The following is a 22,000-nucleotide window of genomic DNA, read 5'->3' on the forward strand; positions in this document are numbered from 1 at the left end:
CGCGCTTCCGGCCTCGCAGTATGTAGCTAGCCGCTGCAGCTGCGCGGATCCGGCAGGGCACCAGGGGGCGCTCGAGCCCTAGGCAGGGGCTCTGAGAATCGCGCCTGCGTGAAGAGTGCGCGAGAATGAGGTTGATTTCGGGGTTACAGAATCCTAGATATATCACCTCTTTTGTTTTTTCTCAAAGATCACCTTTTCAGTAGCATTCCCTGGGTCATCCTAAATTCAGTCCCACTTCATTCCCCTTTCCCTCAGTTCTTATGATTCTTTTATGTTTTACTTTTGGGTTTTGTCTCCGTCCATTCGTATGAACGTCAAAAATGCAAGGATTGTCTGTTGTGTTCACTGCTTATATCCCTATACCTGTAATAGGACGGTACAAGATAAGCATCAATAATATGCGTTGAGTGAAAGAATGAACTCAATCCACTGATTTTAAAAAGGAAAAAACGATCACAGAAGGGATTTGTGTATTTGTGTATTACTCTTGTGTGATTACGTACTGCGATTCTTTGTGTAATGGTTGAGAAAAACTGGGTTTGAATTCAGCTCCAACATTTATTGGCTGTGTCACCTTGGTCAAGTTAACCTCCATGCCTCAGTTTCCTCATCTGAAAATGGAGATAAGTGATTACATCAGTTTTGTGAGGATGAAATGAATTGCATGGAATGTGCTTAGAACTTACATGCCTGGAACATACTAAAAGCTAAGGAATTCTTAACCTTTACTGGAAAGCACCTCAGGTTAAAAGCCAAGTTCTGGCCAAAGTGCACCTTTTAGGAGGAGACTTCCTTGGTGGTCCCAGATGGTAAAGATAGTCTTCTCTGGTGGCTCAGATGGTAAAGAATCTGCCTGCAATGCAGGAGACCGGGGTTCAAGGTTCTCCAGGAAGAACCCCTGGAGAAGGGCATGACAACCCACTCCAGTATTCTTGCCTGGAGAATTCCATGGACAGCGGAGCCTGGTGGGCTACAGTCCATGGAGTCGCAGAGAGTTGGACACGACTGAGTGACTAATACACAAGAGGAGGCTTCTTTGATGGGAGCAAAGTAGCCCCACAATCACGCTCCTTTTCATTATTTTTTTCTTCTTCACATTCCTTATTAGAGGTTTCCTTGTTTATAATTAGTCTTAAGGGCCCAGCAGATCAGACTAAGGTCCTTTTTGGCCTCAGCGTTCCTATTCTTTCCTGTACCTGGCACCCACTCATAAATTTGTCTAAAGAATCATGTCAGGCTCTCCTATAAGGCACTGAAATCTTTCAGGACTAGAATTGTCATATTCATCTTTTAAACCCCCGTGTCCAGAGGGGAAGGAAATGGAATCTGGCCCTTCACTTTTTCCCCACAGGCACACACCAAACTCCCCATAAGGCTAAATAAGGGAGGTATAGCTCAAGCAGGATGAGGAGGGCAAATGAAAAGCTGTCTTATCTTCCTTCCTCTCTCAGGTGACAGTAACATTTCTAAAATCTAGCAACACTGAGATCAGGGTGTTTTTGCCCTTTGCATACTCGAGTGCCACAGAAAAAAGAAAAAGCAAGAGAGTTCCAAAAAAACATCTACTTCTGCTTTATTGACTATGCCAAAGCCTTTGACTGTGTGGATCACAACAAACTGTGGAAAATTCTTAAGGAGATGGGAACACCAGACCACCTGATCTGCCTCCTGAGAAATCTGTATGCAGATTACCATAACTGTAAGCAACAGTTACAACTGGGAATGAAACAACAGACTGGTTCCAAATAGGGAAAGGAGTATGTCAAGGCTGCTTATTTATTGTCACTCTGCTTATTTAATGTATATGCAGAGTACACCATGAGAAACGCTGGGCTGGATGAAGCACAAGCTGGAATCAAGATTGCAGGGAGAAATATCAATAACCTCAGATATGCAGATGACACCACCCTTATGGCAGAAAGCAAAGAACTAAAGAACCTCTTGATGAAAGTGAAAGAGGAGAGTGAAAAAGTTGACTTAAAGCTCAACATTCAGAAAACTAACATCATGGCATCTGGTCCTATCACTTCATGGCAAATGAAAACAGTGGAAACAGTGACAGACTTTATTTTTGGGGGGTTTCAAAATCACTGGAGGTGGTGACTGCAGCCATGAAATTAAAAGATGCTTGCTCCTTGGAAGAAAAGTTATGATCAACCTAGACAGCGTATTAAAAAGCAGAGACATTACTTTGCCAACAAAGGTCCATCTAGTCAAGGCTATGGTTTTTCCAGTAGTCACATATGGATGTGAGAGTTGGACTCTAAAGAAAGCTGAGCACCGAAGAATTGATGCTTTTGAACTGTGGTGTTGGAGAAGACTCTTGAGAGTCCCTTGGACTGCAGGGAGATCCAACCAGTCCATCCTAAAGGATATCAGTCCTGAGTGTTCACTGGAAGGACTGATGGCTGAAGTTGAAACTCCAATACTTTGGCCACCTGATGCGAAAAGCTGGAAAAGACCCTGATGGTGGGAAAGACTGAAGGCAGGAGGAGCAGGGAATGACAGAGGATGAGATGGTTGGATGGCATCACCGACTCAGGGGACATGAGTTTGAGTAAACTCCAGGAGGCCTGGTGTGCTGCAGTCCATGGGGCTGCAAAGAGTCGGAGATGACTGAGCGACTGAACTGAACTGGGCCACAGAAGAAGTCCCTAAGAAGCCCAGTCTGTCCTCACGTTGTCTACTACTCATGTTCTCCTAAGTGCCCCTGTGAGAGTTAGCTCACACCAGCAGATTATGGTGCAAATACCCAACTCTTGCCCCCAGCCTGGGCCCCCAGGCACATTGCTATCAGTTACCCCTGATAGCTATGGCCCCTCACACTTTACATCTTTAATGAAAATGGATCAAATTTGACACTGTAGGTGTACTTCTGCTATCTAGGCCCAAGAATGATTAAAAATTTAACCTGAGTTGCAGGTTTTCTACAGGGACTTGATCTGCATCAGTAGGAAGATCCAACACCAATGGAACTTGGACCTGCTGTGAGGATTAAATGAAAGAGATTCTGCTTTCTGTTAGCAGGGTCTGGGTTATTAGCGGGTGCTGGAGAAGTATCTGTTGACTGATTAGCCATTCCCCAGTACCTATCACAAATGAACTTAGAAATACTGAAAATAAACCACTCAATGTGGCAAGAAGGTAAAAAGAAAAAATTATGTCTTTTGCATTTTTGTGTGCATTTGTTATTAAAGCAAAGTATCCATTTTTCAAGTGCTCAGAGACTATAAACCACATTTTAAAAAACAAAGTCACTGCCTACATTTTGACACTTGGGGAAATTTACTCATTCAAAAATTTGCCTTAGTTGAGTATTTCAAACTCTGATTGGAAAACAAAAGTGTGATGAAAAGTTAGTGCTATATTTCTTTTATTTATATATATCTTAAGACACAGTTACTTTTTTCATTTTTTAATTACACAAATAATAAATACATTTTCAGTGTAGGAAAACTAGAAGCTACTAATAAGCAATGGTCTTATCTCTATCCTTCCAGATTTTATTTCTCTGAACATATAATGTATATTTTGTTACAATAATTCCTGTCCCTCCAAAAAAACTTCAAAAATAACAAAGATCAACAGTGAAACTAAAAGTAGACTGGTCTTAACTGTACCCCAGGTCCTAATTTATATTATATATACAAATCTATGTACATTCAACTTTGACTTTTAAAATCTAAATTGATGCTGTTAAAATAATACCAAACGATGCCACGTTTAACAGAAGCACTTTCAGAATACCTAAGAACTTGATTCAGGCATGTTGATGATTGCTGATAAAGAGTCAAGTATTATTTTTTTCATTAAATAAGTAGCTTTCTCTAGCATTCCATCTTCCTAAGAGAAGAAGGTTCTGCCAGTTCAGCCATAAGCTCCTCACACATATAGTTACTTTATAAATAAACTCTTCATTCATTCTGGTGTTCTTGAAAATATTCGTCAAACATAGAAGAAGACTCATCTTCATGTTCCTGACACCAAGGAAACACAAGATACAAAATACATTTAATTCAGAACTTCCCTGATGGTCCAGTGGCTAAGAATCTGCACTCCAAATGCAGGGGGCCCAGGTTCGACCCTTGGTCAAGGAACTAGATACCACATGCTGCAATTAAGAGTTCACATGCCACAACTAAAAACGATCCTGCATGCAGCACAGCCAAATAAATAAAATTTAAAAATAAAGAAGAAAATACATTCATTTCTCCTCAGTTAGACCTAATATGTGCTTACTATTTTTAGGCAATGCTCTGTAAAGAGCTAAGGCCCAGCACCAGCTCTGGGTGTTGTTCACAGTAATCAATAATAACAAAAGGAATGATGGATAGATGTTTCCAGATATGTGATAAATTAAAAGGCTTATAGGGAGTCCCTGGTGGCTCAGACGGTAAAGAATCCTCCTGGAATGCGGGAGACCTGGGTTCAATCCCTGGGATGGGAAGATTCCTTGGAGGAGGGCATGGCAACCCACTCTACTATTCTTGCCTGGAGACTCCCATGGACAGAGGAGCCTGGCAGGCTACAGTCCACAGGGTCGCAGAGAGTTGGACCTGACTGAGCAATTAAGCACAGCACAGCAAAAGGTTTATGTCCCATTAAAAGTAAACTCTTACTTGAGTTTACATTCATGTCAATTCTCAGCTAATGTGCTGGGAGAGGGCCCCACTGACATTTGTGAGGGCAGCCCAAGGCCAGTTGAACTTCACCTCCTCTTTGCATATATGCCCATGCTCTGAGTACAAAGAATTCAACTCAGTAATATGTATTAACTCAATGAAAGGCAGAGTAAAACTGGTATTGCTTGTTTAGCACAGGTGTCAATTTCAAAGATTACCTAGAACAGCCTAGCCTACTGCCACCATGAAGACAAAATTTAGACTTGCTGGGATTATGCAGGAGGCCAGAGTGCTGGTAAACACTCTTACATATAGGCAGTAACACCCCAAACCAGAAATTACCTTTGGTTCTTTAAATTCCAAGTCTTCTCCATACTGGATGGCAAAATCAATATGCTGTAATACAATGTTCATGCTTTCTTCATCTGACTGATCATAAGGCAAAAATCGAACCATGCTGTAGTCATCAATCTACAAGTTGAGGATTTCAGAAAAGGTCATTCTGAGGTATACAATACTTAATTTTCAAATTATATTTGAGTTTTGTAACCATTTACAACTTCTGATTAAAATCAGCTGTGTGTGTGCTGTGGGGAGGAGAGACAGAGACATAACAACAGCAAATCTATACTGATTTTTCTGACCTCTGACCAACTACAACACTTAACTAGACATTGTTTCATTGGCATTTACCTGAATTCAAAAACCACTGGAAATTTCATAAGGGCAAAGACAGTTCTGAACTCCCAAAACAGCTTAGAATAATAGGTATGTCATTTTATTTATTGGCTATTGCCAGTGATTGCTTCTAAATTCAACTGCTGACCAGCCAGTCCACAGACTCCCACCCTCCCACCTTTGCAAGGGAATAGGGTTGGCCTGTGCTTTCCAAAACAGTGGCCACTGAATGGATGCTGATAAACACCTGACAAGGCCATTAAAAACAAAACTCAACAACTTCAAAAGCTTACCAGTCCACATATAGCGTTAGTCAATTTTTTGAATTTTTTGCTTCTTAAGTCACTTGTAGAGTCATCTAATAAAGAATACATGTCTGGATCTAGAAACCTTTAAAAGTGAGAAAGAAGACAGATAAATAAAATAAGAATAAATCAGGAAACTAGTTTTATAGCTTCACATTTAAATGAAGCTTAGAGGGTTCATCTCAGCAACAGAGATGTGATGATAACGGAAATGAACTCACTTCTCAATTTCCTTTTTAGCTTTCTTACTCAGCAGATCCATTTTCGTCATGATGTTAACTTGAGGAATTTCTAGAGAGATCATAGCACTCAGAGCTGCCAAAATGCCAGAAATAAACTGAAGGAGGAAACAGAAAAGGGAAGATGAATTAACTTTGTATGAAGAAAGTTCCCTGGTCTCTTTGCACAAAAGAGAGGTTTCTGCTCCTCTCTGAGCAAAACTGGCCTAAGTAAAAGAAGGGCTAATTCTAAAGACAGGACATTTCACTAATCAGATGGTTGACTCCTGGTTTCCCAGGGTGAGGAAGAGATGGGAAAAGGTAGACATAAACAACAGTGATCACAATTCTCAATTTAGATGAAATCTTTAATCATTCCCATCAAATATTCCTTCAGTTCATTTCAGTCGCTCAGTTGTGTTCGACTCTTTGTGACCCCATGAATCACAGCATGCCAGGCCTCCCTGTCCATCACCAACTCCCAGAGTTCACCCAAACTCATGTGCATCGACTCGGTGACGCCATCCAGCCATCTCATCCTCTGTCATCCCCTTCTCCCCAGCCCCCAATCCCTCCCAGCATCAGGGTCTTTTCCAATGTGTCAGCTCTTTGCATGAGGTGGCCAAAGTATTGGAGTTTCAGCCTCAGCATCAGTCCTTCCAATGAACACCCAGGACTGGTCTCCTTTAGGATGGACTGGTTGGATCTCCTTGCAGTCCAAGGGACTCTCAAGAGTTTTCTCCAACACCACAGTTCAAAAGCATCAATTCCTTGACACTCAGCTTTCTTCACAGTCCAACTCTCACATCCATACATGACCACTGGAAAAACCATAGCCTTGACTAGATGGACCTTTGTTGGCAAAGTAATGTCTCTGCTTTTTAATATGCTATCTAGGTTGGTCATAACTTTCCTTCCAAGGAGTAAGTGTCTTTTAATTTCATGGCTGCAATCACCATCTGCAGTGATTTGGGAGCCCCCAAAAATACAGTCTGACACTGTTTCCACTGTTTCCCCATCTATTTCCCATTAAACGATGGGACCAGAAGCCATGATCTTAGTTTTCTGAATGTTGAGCTTTAAGCCAATCTTTTCACTCTCCTCTTTCAAAAGGCTTTTTAGTTCCTCTTCACTTTCTGCTATAAGGGTGGTATCATCTGCATATCTGAGGTTATTGATATTTCTCCCTTGTTTCCAGCCTGTGCTTCTTCCAGCCCAGCATTTCTCATGATGTACTCTGCATATATGTTAAATAAGCAGGGTGACAATATACAGCCTTGATGTACTCCTTTTCCTATTTGGAACCAGTCTGTTGTTCCATGTCCAGTTCTAACTGTTGCTTCCTGACCTGTATATAGGTTTCTCAAGAGGCAGGTCAGGTGGTTTGGGATTCCTTAGGGGCTACTAATGAGAAGTAAAGTTTGTTTTAGATAGTTCATAAACTAGACAAACCATTATCAGAAAAACAGACGTATATATGCACACATCTGCCTAATTTTTCTTCATAGTAGTACTCTCAAATCTGTATAGTATAATTTACCATATAAATTTTAAAAATACATTATTATAGCAACTTCCTTGGCGGTCCAGTGGTTAAGACTCAGTGCTTCCACTTCAGGAGGCACAGTTCAAAAGATCCTGTATGCCACAAAGCATGGCCAAAAAAAATTATTATAATAATTTAATAATAAGGGATATTAAATAACTCTGGAGTATAGTTTGGGAAATATTCAGAATCAAAAAACAATTAAAGGAGATTGTCATCTGCCTGTACCCATGACTAAAGAATTGACAACAGATATATTCTCAAACCTTGAATGACTCCACCATGAACTGAGAATCAACAAGAAAAACTCCACAGACTCGAAACTCCCACTGTTCCAGCTGCTGGACCAGCTGTTTCATCACAGGCAGGTGAGTGTACAACTCAATCTGACCTACATGGAGAACATTACAAGACTGTTACAATCAGGACACAAGGTAAATTATCAAAGTACAGAAAAAAATTTTGCCATAAGACAGCTGAGAAAATGAAAAAAAAGGAAGTCAACCTCTGGTGGTAATTTGTTCAACTTTTAAGGGATCTTACAGGCTCTTAAAGCAATCACAATACCAAGAGAATCCCAAGGAAACTATTCAGTTTTATGTAGAAAGTGATGTTCTTCACACTTCTGTTTTAGCTAATCAAAAGCAAGTACTATGAAGGTGTGTTAGGTTTGGGAATATTCATCAAGTTGTGCACTTATGATATCTGCACTTTTCTGTGGATGTGTGTGTTCAATCAAAAACAAAGGGGAAACCAACACAATATTGTAAAGCAATTTCCCAATTAAAATAAAGAAAAAAAAGGGAAAAATATAAGAGTCACAAATGATCAAAACTAGGTTAGGCTCAAGTCTAAAATTCATGATTTGGCTTGAAAAGTCGGTGTGATCATTTGTCCCCTACCAGTCTCACCTCAGGACACTTCCCTTTGTTTACTGGGCACCTCAAACCCACCTGGCTCCTGCCTCAAGGTCTTCAGCCCATGCTTTCTGCCTGGAGAACAGTCTCCTTTGTCTCACCCTATGGCCTGGCTCACACACTACTTGGTCAGAAACCCCCCACCTCCCTGCTGCGTGCTGGTCTGTGCTGAAGCCTGTCACGAATATTAAATAATCATTAAATAATCATTTGGGTGATTTCTGATTTATACTGCCTAACATTCCCACTTTCCTATGAGTTCCATGAGGGCAGACACCATGGCTACTTTGATCTTTAGGTATTTCCAGTGAACAAGATAAGCACTCAGCAAACTCAGTGAATGAATAAGAGACGATGAATGAGCAAATGGCACCGTACTGCGGCAGGGTTTAGAGCTACAAATGCTAACTCCACTGTCTCCACTGAGGACTGAAAGAGCGTGATCTTAAGCAAAATGACACATTCAAATTGCTGACTTACCTGGACAATCAAAAAGGATGTAGTCATCCTCTACATGGCCAAGACAGTTCTCCAGCCAGTCAAAATTATTGGCAAAGTACTCCATGCAAAATACCAATCCTCCATTGGGACCAAACTGCAGAGTACTGTCCTCCATCACGTCATCCACCTCAATCAGTTCTCGGATGTCTGAAAACAACAGACAGGCCCAGAACACAAGAGCATCATCCTCACTGGTGATAATTAACAATTATATAGCAACTCACATGTATGAAATTATTTCTGTCCATGGCTATTCACTGTAGTAGTATCCATGGAAACAAATTAAATGCATTTTTTATAGCCAGACAATGGAATCCTGTGCAGCCACAAAAAAAGTTCTTTAAGTACTGATGTGATATGATCTCCCAGGTATACTGTTAAGTGAAAAGTGCAAAACTCTGTGTTAGAATGCCATCATTTGTGTTAAAAAAAAAAAAAAAAGACAAAAATTTACTATGTATACATATATACATATACATTTTCTTTTACATGCATAGACTATGGAAAGATACCCTAGAAATTAGCAACACTGGCTGCCTCGAAAGAGGGAAGCCACCTTCCAGGACCCAGAGATAGGAGGAAGACATTTTCCTGCACACTTACTCTTTGTGCCTTTTGCAGTTTGAACAATGTGAATATACATTCAGTTCAGTTCAGTAGCTCAGTCCTGTCTGACTCTTTGCAACCCCATGAATCACAGCACCAGACCTCCCTGTCCATCACCAACTCCCGGAGTTCACTCAGACTCACGTCCATCGAGTCAGTGATGCCATCCAGCCATCTCATCTTCTGTTGTCCCCTTCTCCTCGTGTCCCCAATCCCTCCCAGCATGAGAGTCTTTTCCAATGAGTCAACTCTTCGCATGAGGTGGCGAAAGTATTGGAGTTTCAGCTTTAGCATCATTCCTTCCAAAGAAATCCAGGGCTGATCTCCTTCAGAAAGGACTGGTTGGATCTCCTTGCAGTCCAAGGAACTCTCAAGAGTCTTCTCCAACACCACAGTTCAAAAGCATCAATTCTTCAGCGCTCAGCTTTCTTCACAGTCCAACTCTCACATCCATACATGACCACTGGAAAAACCATAGCTTTGACTAGATGGACTTTTGTTGGCAAAGTAATGTCTCTGCTTTTAAATATGCTATCTAGGTTGGTCATAACTTTTCTTCCAAGGAGTAAGCGTCTTTTAATTTCATGGCTGCAGTCACCATCTGCAGTGATTTTGAAGCCCCCCAAAATAAAGTCTGACACTGTTCCCACTGTTTCCCCATCTATTTGCCATGAAGTGATGGGACCAGAAGCCATGATCTTAGTTTTCTGAATGTTGAGCTTTAAGCCAATTTTTTCACTCTCCTCTTTCAAAAGGCTTTTTAGTTCCTCTTCACTTTTTGCCATAAGGGTGGTGTCATCTGCATATCTGAGGTTAGATATTTCTCCTGGCAATCTTGATTCCAGCTTGTGCTTCTTCCAGCCCAGCATTTCTATTCTTAAACTTATGGACAGAGGTTCGTGACATTGTATAGGAGGCAGTAATCAAGACCATCCCCAAGAAAAAGAAATGCAAAAAGGCAAAATGGTAGTCTGAGGAGGCCTTACAAATAGTTGAGAAAAGAAGCGAAGCAAAAGGCAACGAAGAAAAGGAAAGATATAAGCATCTGAATGCAGAGTTCCAAAGAATAGCAAGGAGAAATAAGAAAGGATTCCTCAGTGAACAACGCAAAGAAATACAGGAAAAAAACAGAATAGGAAAGACTAGAGATCTCTGCAAGAAAATTAGAGACATCAAGGAAACATTTCATGCAAAGATGGGCACAATAAAGGACAGCAATGGTATGGACCTAACAGAAGCAGAAGATATTAAGAAGACGTGGCAAGAATACACAGAACTATACAGAAAAGATCTTAATGACCCAGATAACCACAATGGTGCAATCACTCACCTAGAGCCAGATATCCTGGAGTGCGAAATCAAGTGGGCCTTAGGAAGCATCACTACGAACAAAGCTAGTGGAGGTGATGGAATGTGAGTTGAGCTATTTCAAATCCTGAAAGATGATGCTGTGAAAGTGCTGCACTCAGTATGCCAGCAAATTTGGAAAACTCAGCAGTGGCCACAGGACTGGAAAAGGTCAGTTGTCATTCCAATCCCAAAGAAAGGCAATGCCAAAAAATGCTCAAACTACCACACAATTGCACTCATCTCACACGCTAGTAAAGTAATGCTCAAAATTCTCCAAGCCAGGCTTCAGGAATACATGATCCATGAACTTCCAGATGTTCAAGCTGGTTTTAGAAAAGGCAGAGGAACCAGAGATCGAATTGCCAACATCCTCTGGATCATCAAAAAAGCAAGAGAGTTCCAGAAAAACATCTATCTCTGCTTTATTGACTATGCCAAAGCCTTTGTGTGAATCACAACAAACTGTGGAAAAATTCTTAAAGAGATGGGAATACCAGACCACCTTACTCGCCTCCTGAGAAATCTGTATGCAGGTCAGGAAGCAACAGTTTTAACTGATTATGGAACAAGGGACTGGTTCCAAATCGGGGAAGAAGTACGCCAAGGCTGTATATTGTCACCCTGCTTATTTAACGTATATGCAGAGTACATCATGCAAAATGCCAGGCTGGATGAAGCAAAAGCTGGAATCAAGAGTGCCTGGAGAAATATTGATAACCTCAGATATGCAGATGACACCATCCTTACGGCAGAAAGTGAAGAGGAACTAAAAACCCTCTTGATGAAAGTTAAAGAGGAGAGTGAAAAAGTTGGCTTAAAGCTCAACATTCAGAAAACTAAGATCATGGCATCTGGTCCCATCACTTCATGGCAAATAGATGGGGAAACAATGGAAACAGTGTCAGACTTTATTTTCTTGGGCTCCAAAATCACTGCAGATGGCGACTACAGCCATGAAATTAAAAAACACTTGCTCCTTGGAAGAAAAGCTATGACAAACCTCAGTCAGTTCAGTTTGTCACTCAGTCGTGTCCAACTCTTTGCAACCCCATGAATCGCAGCATGCCATGCCTCCCTGTCCATCACCAACTCCCAGAGTTTACTCAAACTCATGTCCATACAGTCAGTGATGTCATCCAGCTATCTCATCCTCTGTCGTCCCCTTCTCCTCCTGCCCTTAATCCCTCCCAGCATCAGGGTCTTTTCCAATAAGACAACTCTTCGCGTGAGGTGGCCAAAGTGATTGGAGCTTCAGCATCAGTCCTTCCAATGAACACCCAGGACTGGTCTCCTTTAGGATGGACTGGCTGGATCTCCTTGCAGTCCAAGGGACTCTCAGGAGTCTTCTCCAACACCACAGTTCGAAAGTATCAATTCTTCAGCGCTCAGCTTTCTTTAAGTCCAACTCTCACATCCATACATGACCACTGGAAAAACCATAGCCTTGACTAGACAGACCTTTGTTGGCAAAGTTGTATCTCTGCTTTTCAATATGCTATCTGGGTTGGTCATTACTTTCCTTCTAAGGAGTAAACGTCTTTTAATTTCATGGCTGCAATCACCATCTACTGTGATTTTGCAGCCCCAAAAAACAAAATATGACACTGTTTCCACTCTTTCCCCATCTATTTCCCATGAAGTGATGGGACCGGATGCCATCATCTTAGTTTTCTGAATGTTGAGCTGTAAGCCAACTTTTTCACTCTCCTCTTTCACTTTCATCAAGAGGCTTCTGAGTTCCTCTTCACTTTCTGCCATAAGGGTGGTGTCATCTGCATATCTGAGGTTATTGATATTTCTCCCGGCAATCTTGATTCCAGCTTATGCCTTTTCCAGCCCAGCGTTTCTCATGATGTACTTTGCGTAGAAGTTAAAGAAGCAGAGTGACAATATATAGCCTTGACGTACTCCTTTTCCTATTTGGAACCAGTTTGTTGTTCCATGTCCAGTTCTAACTGTTGCTTCCTGACCTGCGTATAAGCTTCTCAAGAGGCAAGTCAGGTGGTCTGGTATGCCCCTCTCTTTCAGAATTTTCCACAGTTTATTGTGATCCACACAGTCAAAGGCTTTGGCATAGTCAATAAAGCAGAAGTAGATATTTTTCTGGAACTCTCTTGCTTTTTCGATGATCCAGCGGATGTTGGCAATTTGATTTCTGGTTCCTCTATCTTTTCTAAAACCAGCTTGAACACCTGGAAGTTCATGGTTCACATATTGCTGAAGTCTGGCTTGGAGAATGTTGAGCATCACTTCACTAGCATGTGAGATGAGTGCAATTGTGCGGTAGGGCTTCCGTGGTGGCTCAGAGGTTTAAGCGTCTGCCTGGAATGCAGGAGACCCAGGTTCGATCCCTGGGTCGGGAAGATCCCCTGGAGAAGGAAATGGCAACCCACTCCAGTACTCTTGCCTGGAGAATCCCATGGAGGGAAGAGCCTGGTAGGCTACAGTCCATGGGCTCGCAAAGAGTCGGACACGACTGAGCAACTTTCCTTCCTTTCCTTTGAGCATTTTTTGGCATGGCCTTTCTTTGGGATAGGAATGAAAACTGACCTTTTCCAGTCCTGTGGCCACTGCTGAGTTTTCCAAATTTGCTGGCATATTGAGTGCAGCACTTACACAGCATCATCTTTCAGGATTTCAAATAGCTCAACTCGAATTCCATCACCTCCACTAGCTTTGTTCGTAGTGATGCTTTCTAAGGCCCACTTGACTTCACATTCCAGGATGTCTGGCTCTAGGTGAGTGATCACACCATTGTGATTATCTGGGTCGTGAAGCTCTTTTTTGTACAGTTCTTCTGTGTATTCTTGCTACCTCTTCTTAATATCTTCTGCTTCTGTTAGGTCTATACCATCCCAAGTCCAAGGTAAGAGAAACCCAAGTAAGACTGTAGGTGTTGCAAGAGAGCATCAGAGGGCAGACACACTGAAACCATAATCACAGAAAACTAGCCAATCTGATCACACGGACCACAGCCTTGTCTAACTCAATGAAACTAAGCCATGCCGTTTGGGGCCACGCAAGACGGACGGGTCATGCTGGAGAGGTCTGACAGAATGTGGTCCACTGGAGAAGGGAATGGCAAACCACTTCAGTATTCTTGCCTTGAGAACCCCATGAACAGTATGAAAAGGCAAAATGATAGGACACTGAAAGGGAAACTCCCCGGGTAGGTAGGTGCCCAATATGCTACTGGAGATCAGTGGAGAAGTAACTCCAGAAAGAATGAAGGGATGGAGCCAAAGCAAAAAAAATACCCAGTTGTGGATGTGACTGGTGATAGAAGCAAGGTGCGATGCTGTACAGAGCAATATTGCACAGGAACCTGGAATGTCAGGTCCATGAATCAAGGCAAATGGGAAGTGTCAAACAGGAGATGGCAAGAGTGAATGTCGACATTCTAGGGAATCAGCGAACTAAAATGGACTGGAATGGGTCAATTTAACTCAGATGACCATTATATCTACTACTGCAGGCAGGAATCCCTTAGAAGAAATGGAGTAGCCATCATGGTGAACAAGAGAGTCCGAAATATAGTACTTGGATGCAATCTCAAAAATGACAGAATGATCTCTGTTCATTTCCAAGGCAAACCATTCAATATCACAGTAATCCAAGCCTATGTATGCCCCAACCAGTAACATTGAAGAAGCTGAAGTTGAACGGTTCTATGAAGACCTACAAGACATTTTAGAACTAACACCCAAAAAAGATGTCCTTTTCATTATAGGGGACTGGAATGCAAAAGTAGGAAGTCAAGAAACACCTGGGGTAACAGGCAAATTTGGCCTTGGAGCACAGAATAAAGCAGGGCAAAGGCTAATACAGTTTTGCAAAGAGAACGCACTGGTCATAGCAAACACCCTCTTCCAATAACACAAGAGAAGACTCTACACGTGGACATCACCAGATGGTCAACACCGAAATCAGATTGATTATATTCTTTGCAGCCAAAGATGAAGAAGCTCTATACAGTCAGCAAAAACAAGACCGGGAGCGGACTGTGGCTCAGATCATGAACTCCTTATTGCTAAATTCAGACTTAAATTGAAGAAAGTGGGGAAAACCACTAGACCATTCAGGTATGACCTAAATTAAATCCCTTATTATACAATGGAAGTGAGAAATAGATTTAAGGGACTAGATCTGATAGACAGAGTGCCTGATGAACTATGGATGGAGGTTCATGACATTGTACAGGAGACAGGGATCAAGACCATCCCCATGGAAAAGAAATACAAAAAAGCAAAATGGCTGTCTGGGGAGGTCTTACAAATAGCTGTGAAAAGAAGAGAAGCGAAAAGCTAAGGAGAAAAGGAAAGATACAAGCATCCGAATGCAGAGTTCCAAAGAATAGCAAGGAGAGATAAGAAAGCCTTCCTCACCGATCAATGCAAAGAAATAGAGGAAAACAACAGAATGGGAAAGACTAGAGATCTCTTCAAGAAAATTAGAGATACCAAGGGTACATTTCATGCAAAGATGGGCTCGATGACAAACCTAGACAGCATATTAAAAAGCAGAGACATCACTTTGCCAACAAAGGTCCATCTAGTCAGAGCTATGGTTTTTCCAGTAGTCATGTATGGATGTGAGAGCTGGACTATAAAGTAAGCTGAGTGCCAAACAATTGATGCTTTTGAACTCTGGTGTTGGAGAAGATTCTTGAGAGAGTCCCTTGGGCTGCAAGGAGATCAAACCAGTCAATCCTAAAGGAAATCAGTCCTGAATATTCATTGAAAGAACTGATGTTGAAGCAGAAACTCCAATAGTTTGGCCACCTGATGGGAAGAACTGATTCATTGGAAAAGATCCTGATGCTGGGAAAGACTGAAGGCAGGAAGAGAAGGGGATGACAGAGGATGAGATGATTGGATGGCATCACCAACTCAATGGACATGAATTTGAGCAAGCTCCAGGAGCTGGTGATGGACAGGGAAACCTGGCGTGCTGCAGTCCATGAGGCTGCAAAGAGTCAGACATGACTGAGCAACAGAATTGAACTGAACTGATAAACAAGTAAAACAAAATCAAACAAAGAAAACCAATTCCATTTCTTAATTTGATGGCCCGGGGTTTCCCTGGTGAAGCAATAGCTAAGAATCCACCTGCCAATGTAGGGGACACGAGTTCGATCCCTGTTCCAAGAAGATCCCACATGGAGCAACTACTGAGTCCAGACGGCCAAAGCCTGTGCTCCACAACAAAGAAATCACCACAATGAGAAGCCCAAGCACCACAATGAAGAGTAGCCCCTACTTGCTGCAACTAGAGAAAGCTCTCACAAAGCAACAAAGATCCAATGCAACCAAAATAAACATCTTTAAATATATATATATATATATATATATATATATATATAAAATGATCCTACACTGACTTGTCTTCCTCCCCAGTAAACAGGATCATGCAGTCAACAGCTCAAGTCAGAAACCTAACAGTGACTCTTGATCCCTCCCTTTCTTCCAACCTTTTTAGTTCAATCTCCCACAAAATGTGCTAATTCTATTTGCAAAATATATACCTGTCTGCAGCCATGAAATTAAAAAATGCTTACTCCTTGGAAGGAAAGTTATGACCAACCTAGACAGCATATTCAAAAGAAGAGACATTACTTTGCCAACAAAGGTCCATCTAGTCAAGGCTATGGTTTTTCCAGTAGTCATGTATGCGAAGAGTTGACTCATTGGAAAAGACCCTGATGCTGGGAGGGATTGGGGGCAGGAGAAGGGGACGACAGAGGATGAGATGGCTGGATGGCATCACTGACTGGATGGACATGAGTTTGAGTAAACTCTGGGAGTTGGTGATGGACAGGGAGGCCTGGCGTGCTGCGATTCATGGGATCGCAAAGAGTCGGAACGACTGAGCGACTGAATTGAACTGATACCTGTCTGCACCTTTGTATCTCCACCACGACCACCCCAGTCCCCCTTCTAGTCTTGACTCTCTCGAGTCCATTTTTCACCTGAGAGCCAGAGATATTTTTAAAAACATAAATCAGATGTCAGTTCTCTCCCCTGCTGGAAACCCTCAAATGGCATTTCACAGTTGAAAGGTGCTATGAATTGAGGGGGTTTTTTTGATTTGCTTTTTTTTTTTTTTTTGCTCTGCTGTACGCAGCCTGCAGGGGGTCTAATCCATGGCCCTGCAATGGCAATATGGAGTCCTACTGGACTGCCATGGAATTCCTTTATGAGTATTTGTGTCCCTCTAAAACTCATGCTGAAAACCTAATGCCCAGCGTGATGATATTAATTAGTGGGACTTTGGGAAGATGAATGAGATCAGTGCTCTCATAAAAGAGGTCCCAAGAGATCCCTCGCCCACTTCCATCATATGAGGACACAGTGAGAAGTCGTCAGTCTAGAAGTGGAAAAGGGCCTTCACCAGAACCTGACCATGCTGGCAGCACCCTAATCTTGAGCTTCCAGCCCCCAAAACTGTGAGAAATCCATTTCTTTTGTTTAGAAGCCACCCAGTCTGTAGTGTTTTGTTACAGCATCCCAAACAGACTAACAGGGTGAAAAAAAACAGGATAAAAGCCATACTTCTCTTGTCCTACTAGCTGCTACCCATCTCCTTCCTTCACTTCTTATGCCCCAGCTCATCAACACCTTTGCTTTGTCTGGAACACACCAAACCCTTTCCCATCTTTCGGCTATATAGTGACCTTGATGTTTCTTCATCTTGGAAAGCCTTTTGCCAGCTTGGTGAGCATGTTACCATCTTCAGGTCTAGGCCCTAATAGCCCCTCCTCAGAGATGTCATCCCTGACTATGCTACCTAAAGCATTCTTCCCTAGTTATTTCTTCACATCAGCCTATAGCAGCACTTATCACAATCTGCAACCCATTTTATCATTTTGCTTATGTCCCTTGCTAAAAGGCCCACAAAGGCAGGGAGAATATCTGTGTTCTTCTCTGTTACGACTCTGGTGTCCAGCATAAAGCAAGTGCTCAGTAGACATCTGAATAAATTAAAAGATTAAAAAACATAACAAAATATTTAAAGGTTGCTCACTTATAGTATAGTACGATCAGCAGTAAAACAGATTTACCAAACAGGATCAAACACGAAAAAAACAGAAGGGAAGGGTGGTGAGGGAGCGTGTACTCACTTTTCATTCCTACATCAGAAACTAAGAAAGGATACTGTCACACACATCAACATGAGCTGATGTCACCACATGACATTCAGCCTCATGATGTTCACCATGAAAGCAGGGGACCAGGCTGCATTAATTTTCAGCTTTTGTGTGCAGCAGCCAGCACTCACTGCCTCCCCACTCTCCTATTTTTCCTGAAGGAGGGGGAAGGCTCTGCTCAGGACTTACCAGCCATCACGGAATAGTTGAAATGTTCTGCTGCAGGATCTAGGTTCACAACTTGGACAGATCGATTGAGGGCTTCACAGTGCTGCACCATGGTGGCACAGTAAGTGCTCTGTAATGTCACAAGCACGAGGGGTTAGAACAAAGCTCGGTATAGTGCTTACCCCTCCACCAACAGAAGGACTCTCCACCCACCTTGGGCAGAGTCTACTAAGGCCAAAACTATTCCTTCATTGACCAAGAAGCTAAAAGGCATTAGGCTGGGGGTTAGGACACCTGACTGGGCTGTGGATCCAGACCTGGCTCAGACTCATGGGGAGGTGCTTTTGCATTCTCTCCCTAAATTTTCTTGTCTCTAAATGTGATGTCTTCCATGATCACTAAGGCTCCTTACTGCTCTCATCTGCAACAAGCAGAATTTAAAGGGAAAATTTCTGATTACACTGTGCAGCATCTAACACATGATGTATCCACTAGGATTGGTACAGTCCAAACAAAGCTTTAGGTAGGCTGGTTAGGGATGATGTATCTGAGAAGAGAGTATCTGAGCTGAGGGACAGCAATGAGCTTGCCAGGCCAGCGGAATAACAATCCAAGATGAGAGAACATTAGGCCAATAAAACAGCCTGGCAATACGCTTTCAGTTTACACCTTCTGATTTACAGAATTCTTCATCCCTCATATACTACATTAAGGCTACTTGTCTGTCTCTCCCTCCCTCTATTTAAAGGCAGGGATGAGTTAGGAATTCCCTGGCAATCTAGTGGTTAGGACTTGGTGCTTTCACCGCTGGGGCAGGGTTTGATCCCTGGTCTGGGAACTAAGATCCTACAAGCTGCCTGACACAACCAATAAATAAAGAAAGGCAGGGATGTGTCTTATTCAGTTTTATAAGCCTAGGGGCCATAACATACTTCCCAGGTGGCTCTGTGGTAAAGAATCTGCCTGCCAGTGCAGGAGACGTGGGTTTGATCAATGGGTCTGGAAGATCCAATGGAAGAGGAAATGGCAACCCACTCCAGTATTCTTGCCTGAAAAATCCCAGGAAGAGAGGAGTCTGGTGGGCTACAATCCATGGAGTTTCAAAGAACTGGCCATGACTGAGCAACTGAGATGCACGCAGGAGCTATAACAGTACCTGGTACATAATAAGTACTTGATAATTATTTCTAATTGATTAATATGTTTGAATAAACTCCATCAGGGCAGAGGATTTTTGTGTGTGTATTTTAGTCACAACACAATCCCCCAGAGTATTTCTGATAGTAGGCATCAAAAGTTTATAGAAAGATACTTATTTAACACAGTGTGAAAGTTAATCTAGAATATAAAAATAACCTCTATCATGCTTTTATCTTTCTCCTCAGTGACTTGACACACACTGTTCTCTCTGCCTAGGAGCCCTCTCTAAATATCACATTACATTTTAATCGACTAGTCACCTATAAGTGTGATAGCAGTCTACTATTCACTCCAGTATTCTTGCCTGGAGAATCCCATGGACAGAGGAGCCTGGTGGGCTACCATCCATGGGGTCGCAAAGAGTCGGACATGACTGAGCAACTAACACACACATACACATCCCAAATAGACTACTGGCTCCAGGAAAGCAAGGATCACACCATTGTCACGTGTGTATCTCCTGCATCCAGAATAAGCCAAGAATCAGAGGAATGAGTTTGTCAACTGAAAAACTGAAGCCACAAAACACTTTCACAGACTCGTGTTTCCCACACTCCTGTTATTTGATCAATATACTCACAATTTCTACCATATTTAAGAGCCTCTAATAGGATTTCCTTAATAGTTGCTTACAAGAAAAAATTGTATCTCTAACCAGAAAAGCAGCTATGCTTATCATAACGTGAAGATAACCATAAAAGATAACACAACTTTAAAACTCTTTTAGTTCTAGGTAAATATAATTGCCTGTCAAAAGCTCTGAGTCTAAGATCTGCTCTTGAAAAAGAGGAGAATTAAAGACGTGTTGAAGACACAAAGAAAGGTAATCCCAAAGAATGCTCAAACTACCGCACAATTGCACTCATCTCACACGCTGCTGCTGCTGCTGCTAAATCGCTTTAGTTGTGTCTGACTCTGTATGACCCCATAGATGGGCAGCCCACCAGGCTCCCCCGTCCCTGGGATTCTCCAGCCAAGAACTCTGGAGTGGGTTGCCATTTCCTTCTCCAATGCATGAAAGTGAAAAGTGAAAGTGAAATTGCTCAGTTGTGTCCGACTCCTAGCGACCCATGGACTGCAGCCCACCAGGCCCCTCCATCCATGGGATTTTCCAGGCAAGAGTACTGGAGTGGGTTGCCATTGCCTTCTCTGTCTCACACGCTAGTAATGCTCAAAATTCTCCAAGCCAGGCTTCAGCAATATGTGAACCGTGAACTTCCTGATGTTCAAGCTGGTTTTAGAAAAGGCAGAGGAACCAGAGATCAAATTGCCAACATCCGCTGGATCATTGAAAAAGCAAGAGAGTTCCAGAAAAACATCTACTTCTGCTTTATTGACTATGCCAAAGCCTTTGACTGTGTGGATCACAATAAACTGTGGAAAATTCTGAAAGAGATGAGAATACCAGACCACCTGACCTGCTTCTTGAGAAACCTGTATACAGGTCAGGAAGCAACAGTTAGAACTGGACATGGAACAACAGACTGGTTCCAAATAGTCAAGGCTGTATATTGTCACCCTGCTTATTTAACGTATATGCAGAGTACCTCATGCAAAACTCCGGGCTGGATGAAGCACAAGCTGGAATCAAGATTGCAGGGAGAAATATCAATAACCTCAGATATGCAGATGACACCACCCTTATGGCAGAAAGTGAGGAAGAACTAAAGAGTTTCTTGATGAAAGTGAAAGAGGAGAGTGAAAAAGTTGGCTTAAAGCTCAACATTCAGAAAACTAAGATCATGGCATCCAGTCCCATCACTTCATGGCAAATAGATGGGAAAACTGGAAACAGTGGCTGACTTTATTCTTCTGGGCTCCAAAATCACTGTGGATGGTGATTGCAGCCATGAAATTAAAAGATGCTTGCTCCTTGGAAGCAAAGTTATGACCAACCTAGACAGCATATTAAAAAGCAGAGACATTACTTTGCCAACAAAGGTCTGTCTAGTCAAGGCAGATTCTGGAGTTACACAAAACTGGATTCAAATTCCAGCCGTCACTTACTAGCTGTGCGATCTTGAGCAAAAACTTAAGTCTCATTTTCCTTACCGGCAAAGTAGGATAACAGGACTTAACTCACGGGGTTGTTGTGGAAATAAGTTTAAGCGCAGTATCTTGGGCTTAATTATGCAATAAAAACTAGCAACTATCACTAATTTCCTTTCAAAAGAACAACAAAAAGGACAGTGAAGCCCAGGCTGCAGAAGCGAGCTGCCCAGGTCTCAGGGTCCCCAATACAACCGCCAGCCCTTCCCTCAGGACCCGAACCTCCCTACCTCCCATAAACTCCGACATTTCCCTCCTTCGCCTGCCAAATCCTCACCTTCCCGCTGCCGGCGGGGCCCATAACCAGCTGAGCGTACCGAGGCATGGTAGCTCCCCCAGTTCCTGACGCCTCCAGTCGCACAGACTTAGAATCTGATCACCACGCTCCCTTCAGCCTTCGCGCTACGCCCACTAAGTTCCGGGAACACGAAGTAGAAACCAATCGCAACCCAACTTCCTTGGCGTCTTCTGTTCTGCCACGCCTCCGACTACGGAGCGTCCTGAAGGCCAAATCCCAAGAGAAACGCGTTTTGCCAAAAGGCCCGGGATATTTTGCGCGTGCGCAGAAGTAGTTGGCGGAAATCAACCGTTGGGATTCTGGCAAGGTCTGGTTGCCTTGGTAATAACGGACAACCGACAACGTTCCTCATCCCTCAGCCAGGTGCTTCGGTCCCTGGTTTGTGTACTGCTGTT

General features: G+C 42.6%; 1 protein-coding gene across 4 annotated transcripts; it reads right to left on the bottom strand.

The window, feature by feature from the left end:
* Positions 1-14: 14 nt before the first annotated feature.
* On the bottom strand, positions 15-21,816 carry GPN3 (GPN-loop GTPase 3). 4 transcript variants are annotated; one of them, XR_009730195.1, is made up of 9 exons: positions 21,585-21,816; positions 18,080-18,188; positions 8,767-8,934; positions 7,636-7,760; positions 5,827-5,942; positions 5,594-5,690; positions 4,965-5,093; positions 504-611; positions 15-104 (listed from the first exon to the last, which is right to left on the bottom strand). XR_009730195.1 is itself a non-coding variant. In XM_061383839.1 (8 exons), the coding sequence occupies exons 1-8, from the start codon at positions 21,630-21,632 to the stop codon at positions 585-587; spliced, it is 819 nt and encodes a 272-aa protein (XP_061239823.1). In that variant the 5' UTR covers positions 21,633-21,816; the 3' UTR covers positions 84-584. The 4 variants fall into 4 exon arrangements, 3 of the variants coding, with proteins under 3 accessions (XP_061239823.1, XP_061239824.1, XP_061239822.1); XM_061383839.1 differs by having other exon boundaries at positions 84-611; XM_061383840.1 differs by lacking the exons at positions 15-104; positions 504-611 and adding an exon at positions 3,357-3,977 and having other exon boundaries at positions 21,625-21,806.
* Positions 21,817-22,000: the final 184 nt, after the last annotated feature.

The sequence above is a fragment of the Bos javanicus genome, chromosome 17, assembly GCF_032452875.1.
Source record: "Bos javanicus breed banteng chromosome 17, ARS-OSU_banteng_1.0, whole genome shotgun sequence".
NCBI lineage: Eukaryota > Metazoa > Chordata > Mammalia > Artiodactyla > Bovidae > Bos > Bos javanicus.

Coding starts and splice junctions, on each gene's coding strand:
- GPN3 (XM_061383838.1), bottom strand. CDS start 21,632: ATGCCTCGGTACGCTCAGCTGGTTATGGGCCCCGCCGGCAGCGGGAAG. Junction 7,761..8,766: donor CATCCTTTTTGATTGTCCAG/GTAAGTCAGCAA, acceptor TTCTCCATGTAG/GTCAGATTGAGTTGTACACT. Junction 3,978..4,964: donor TGGAATTTAAAGAACCAAAG/GTAATTTCTGGT, acceptor CCTTGGTGTCAG/GAACATGAAGATGAGTCTTC.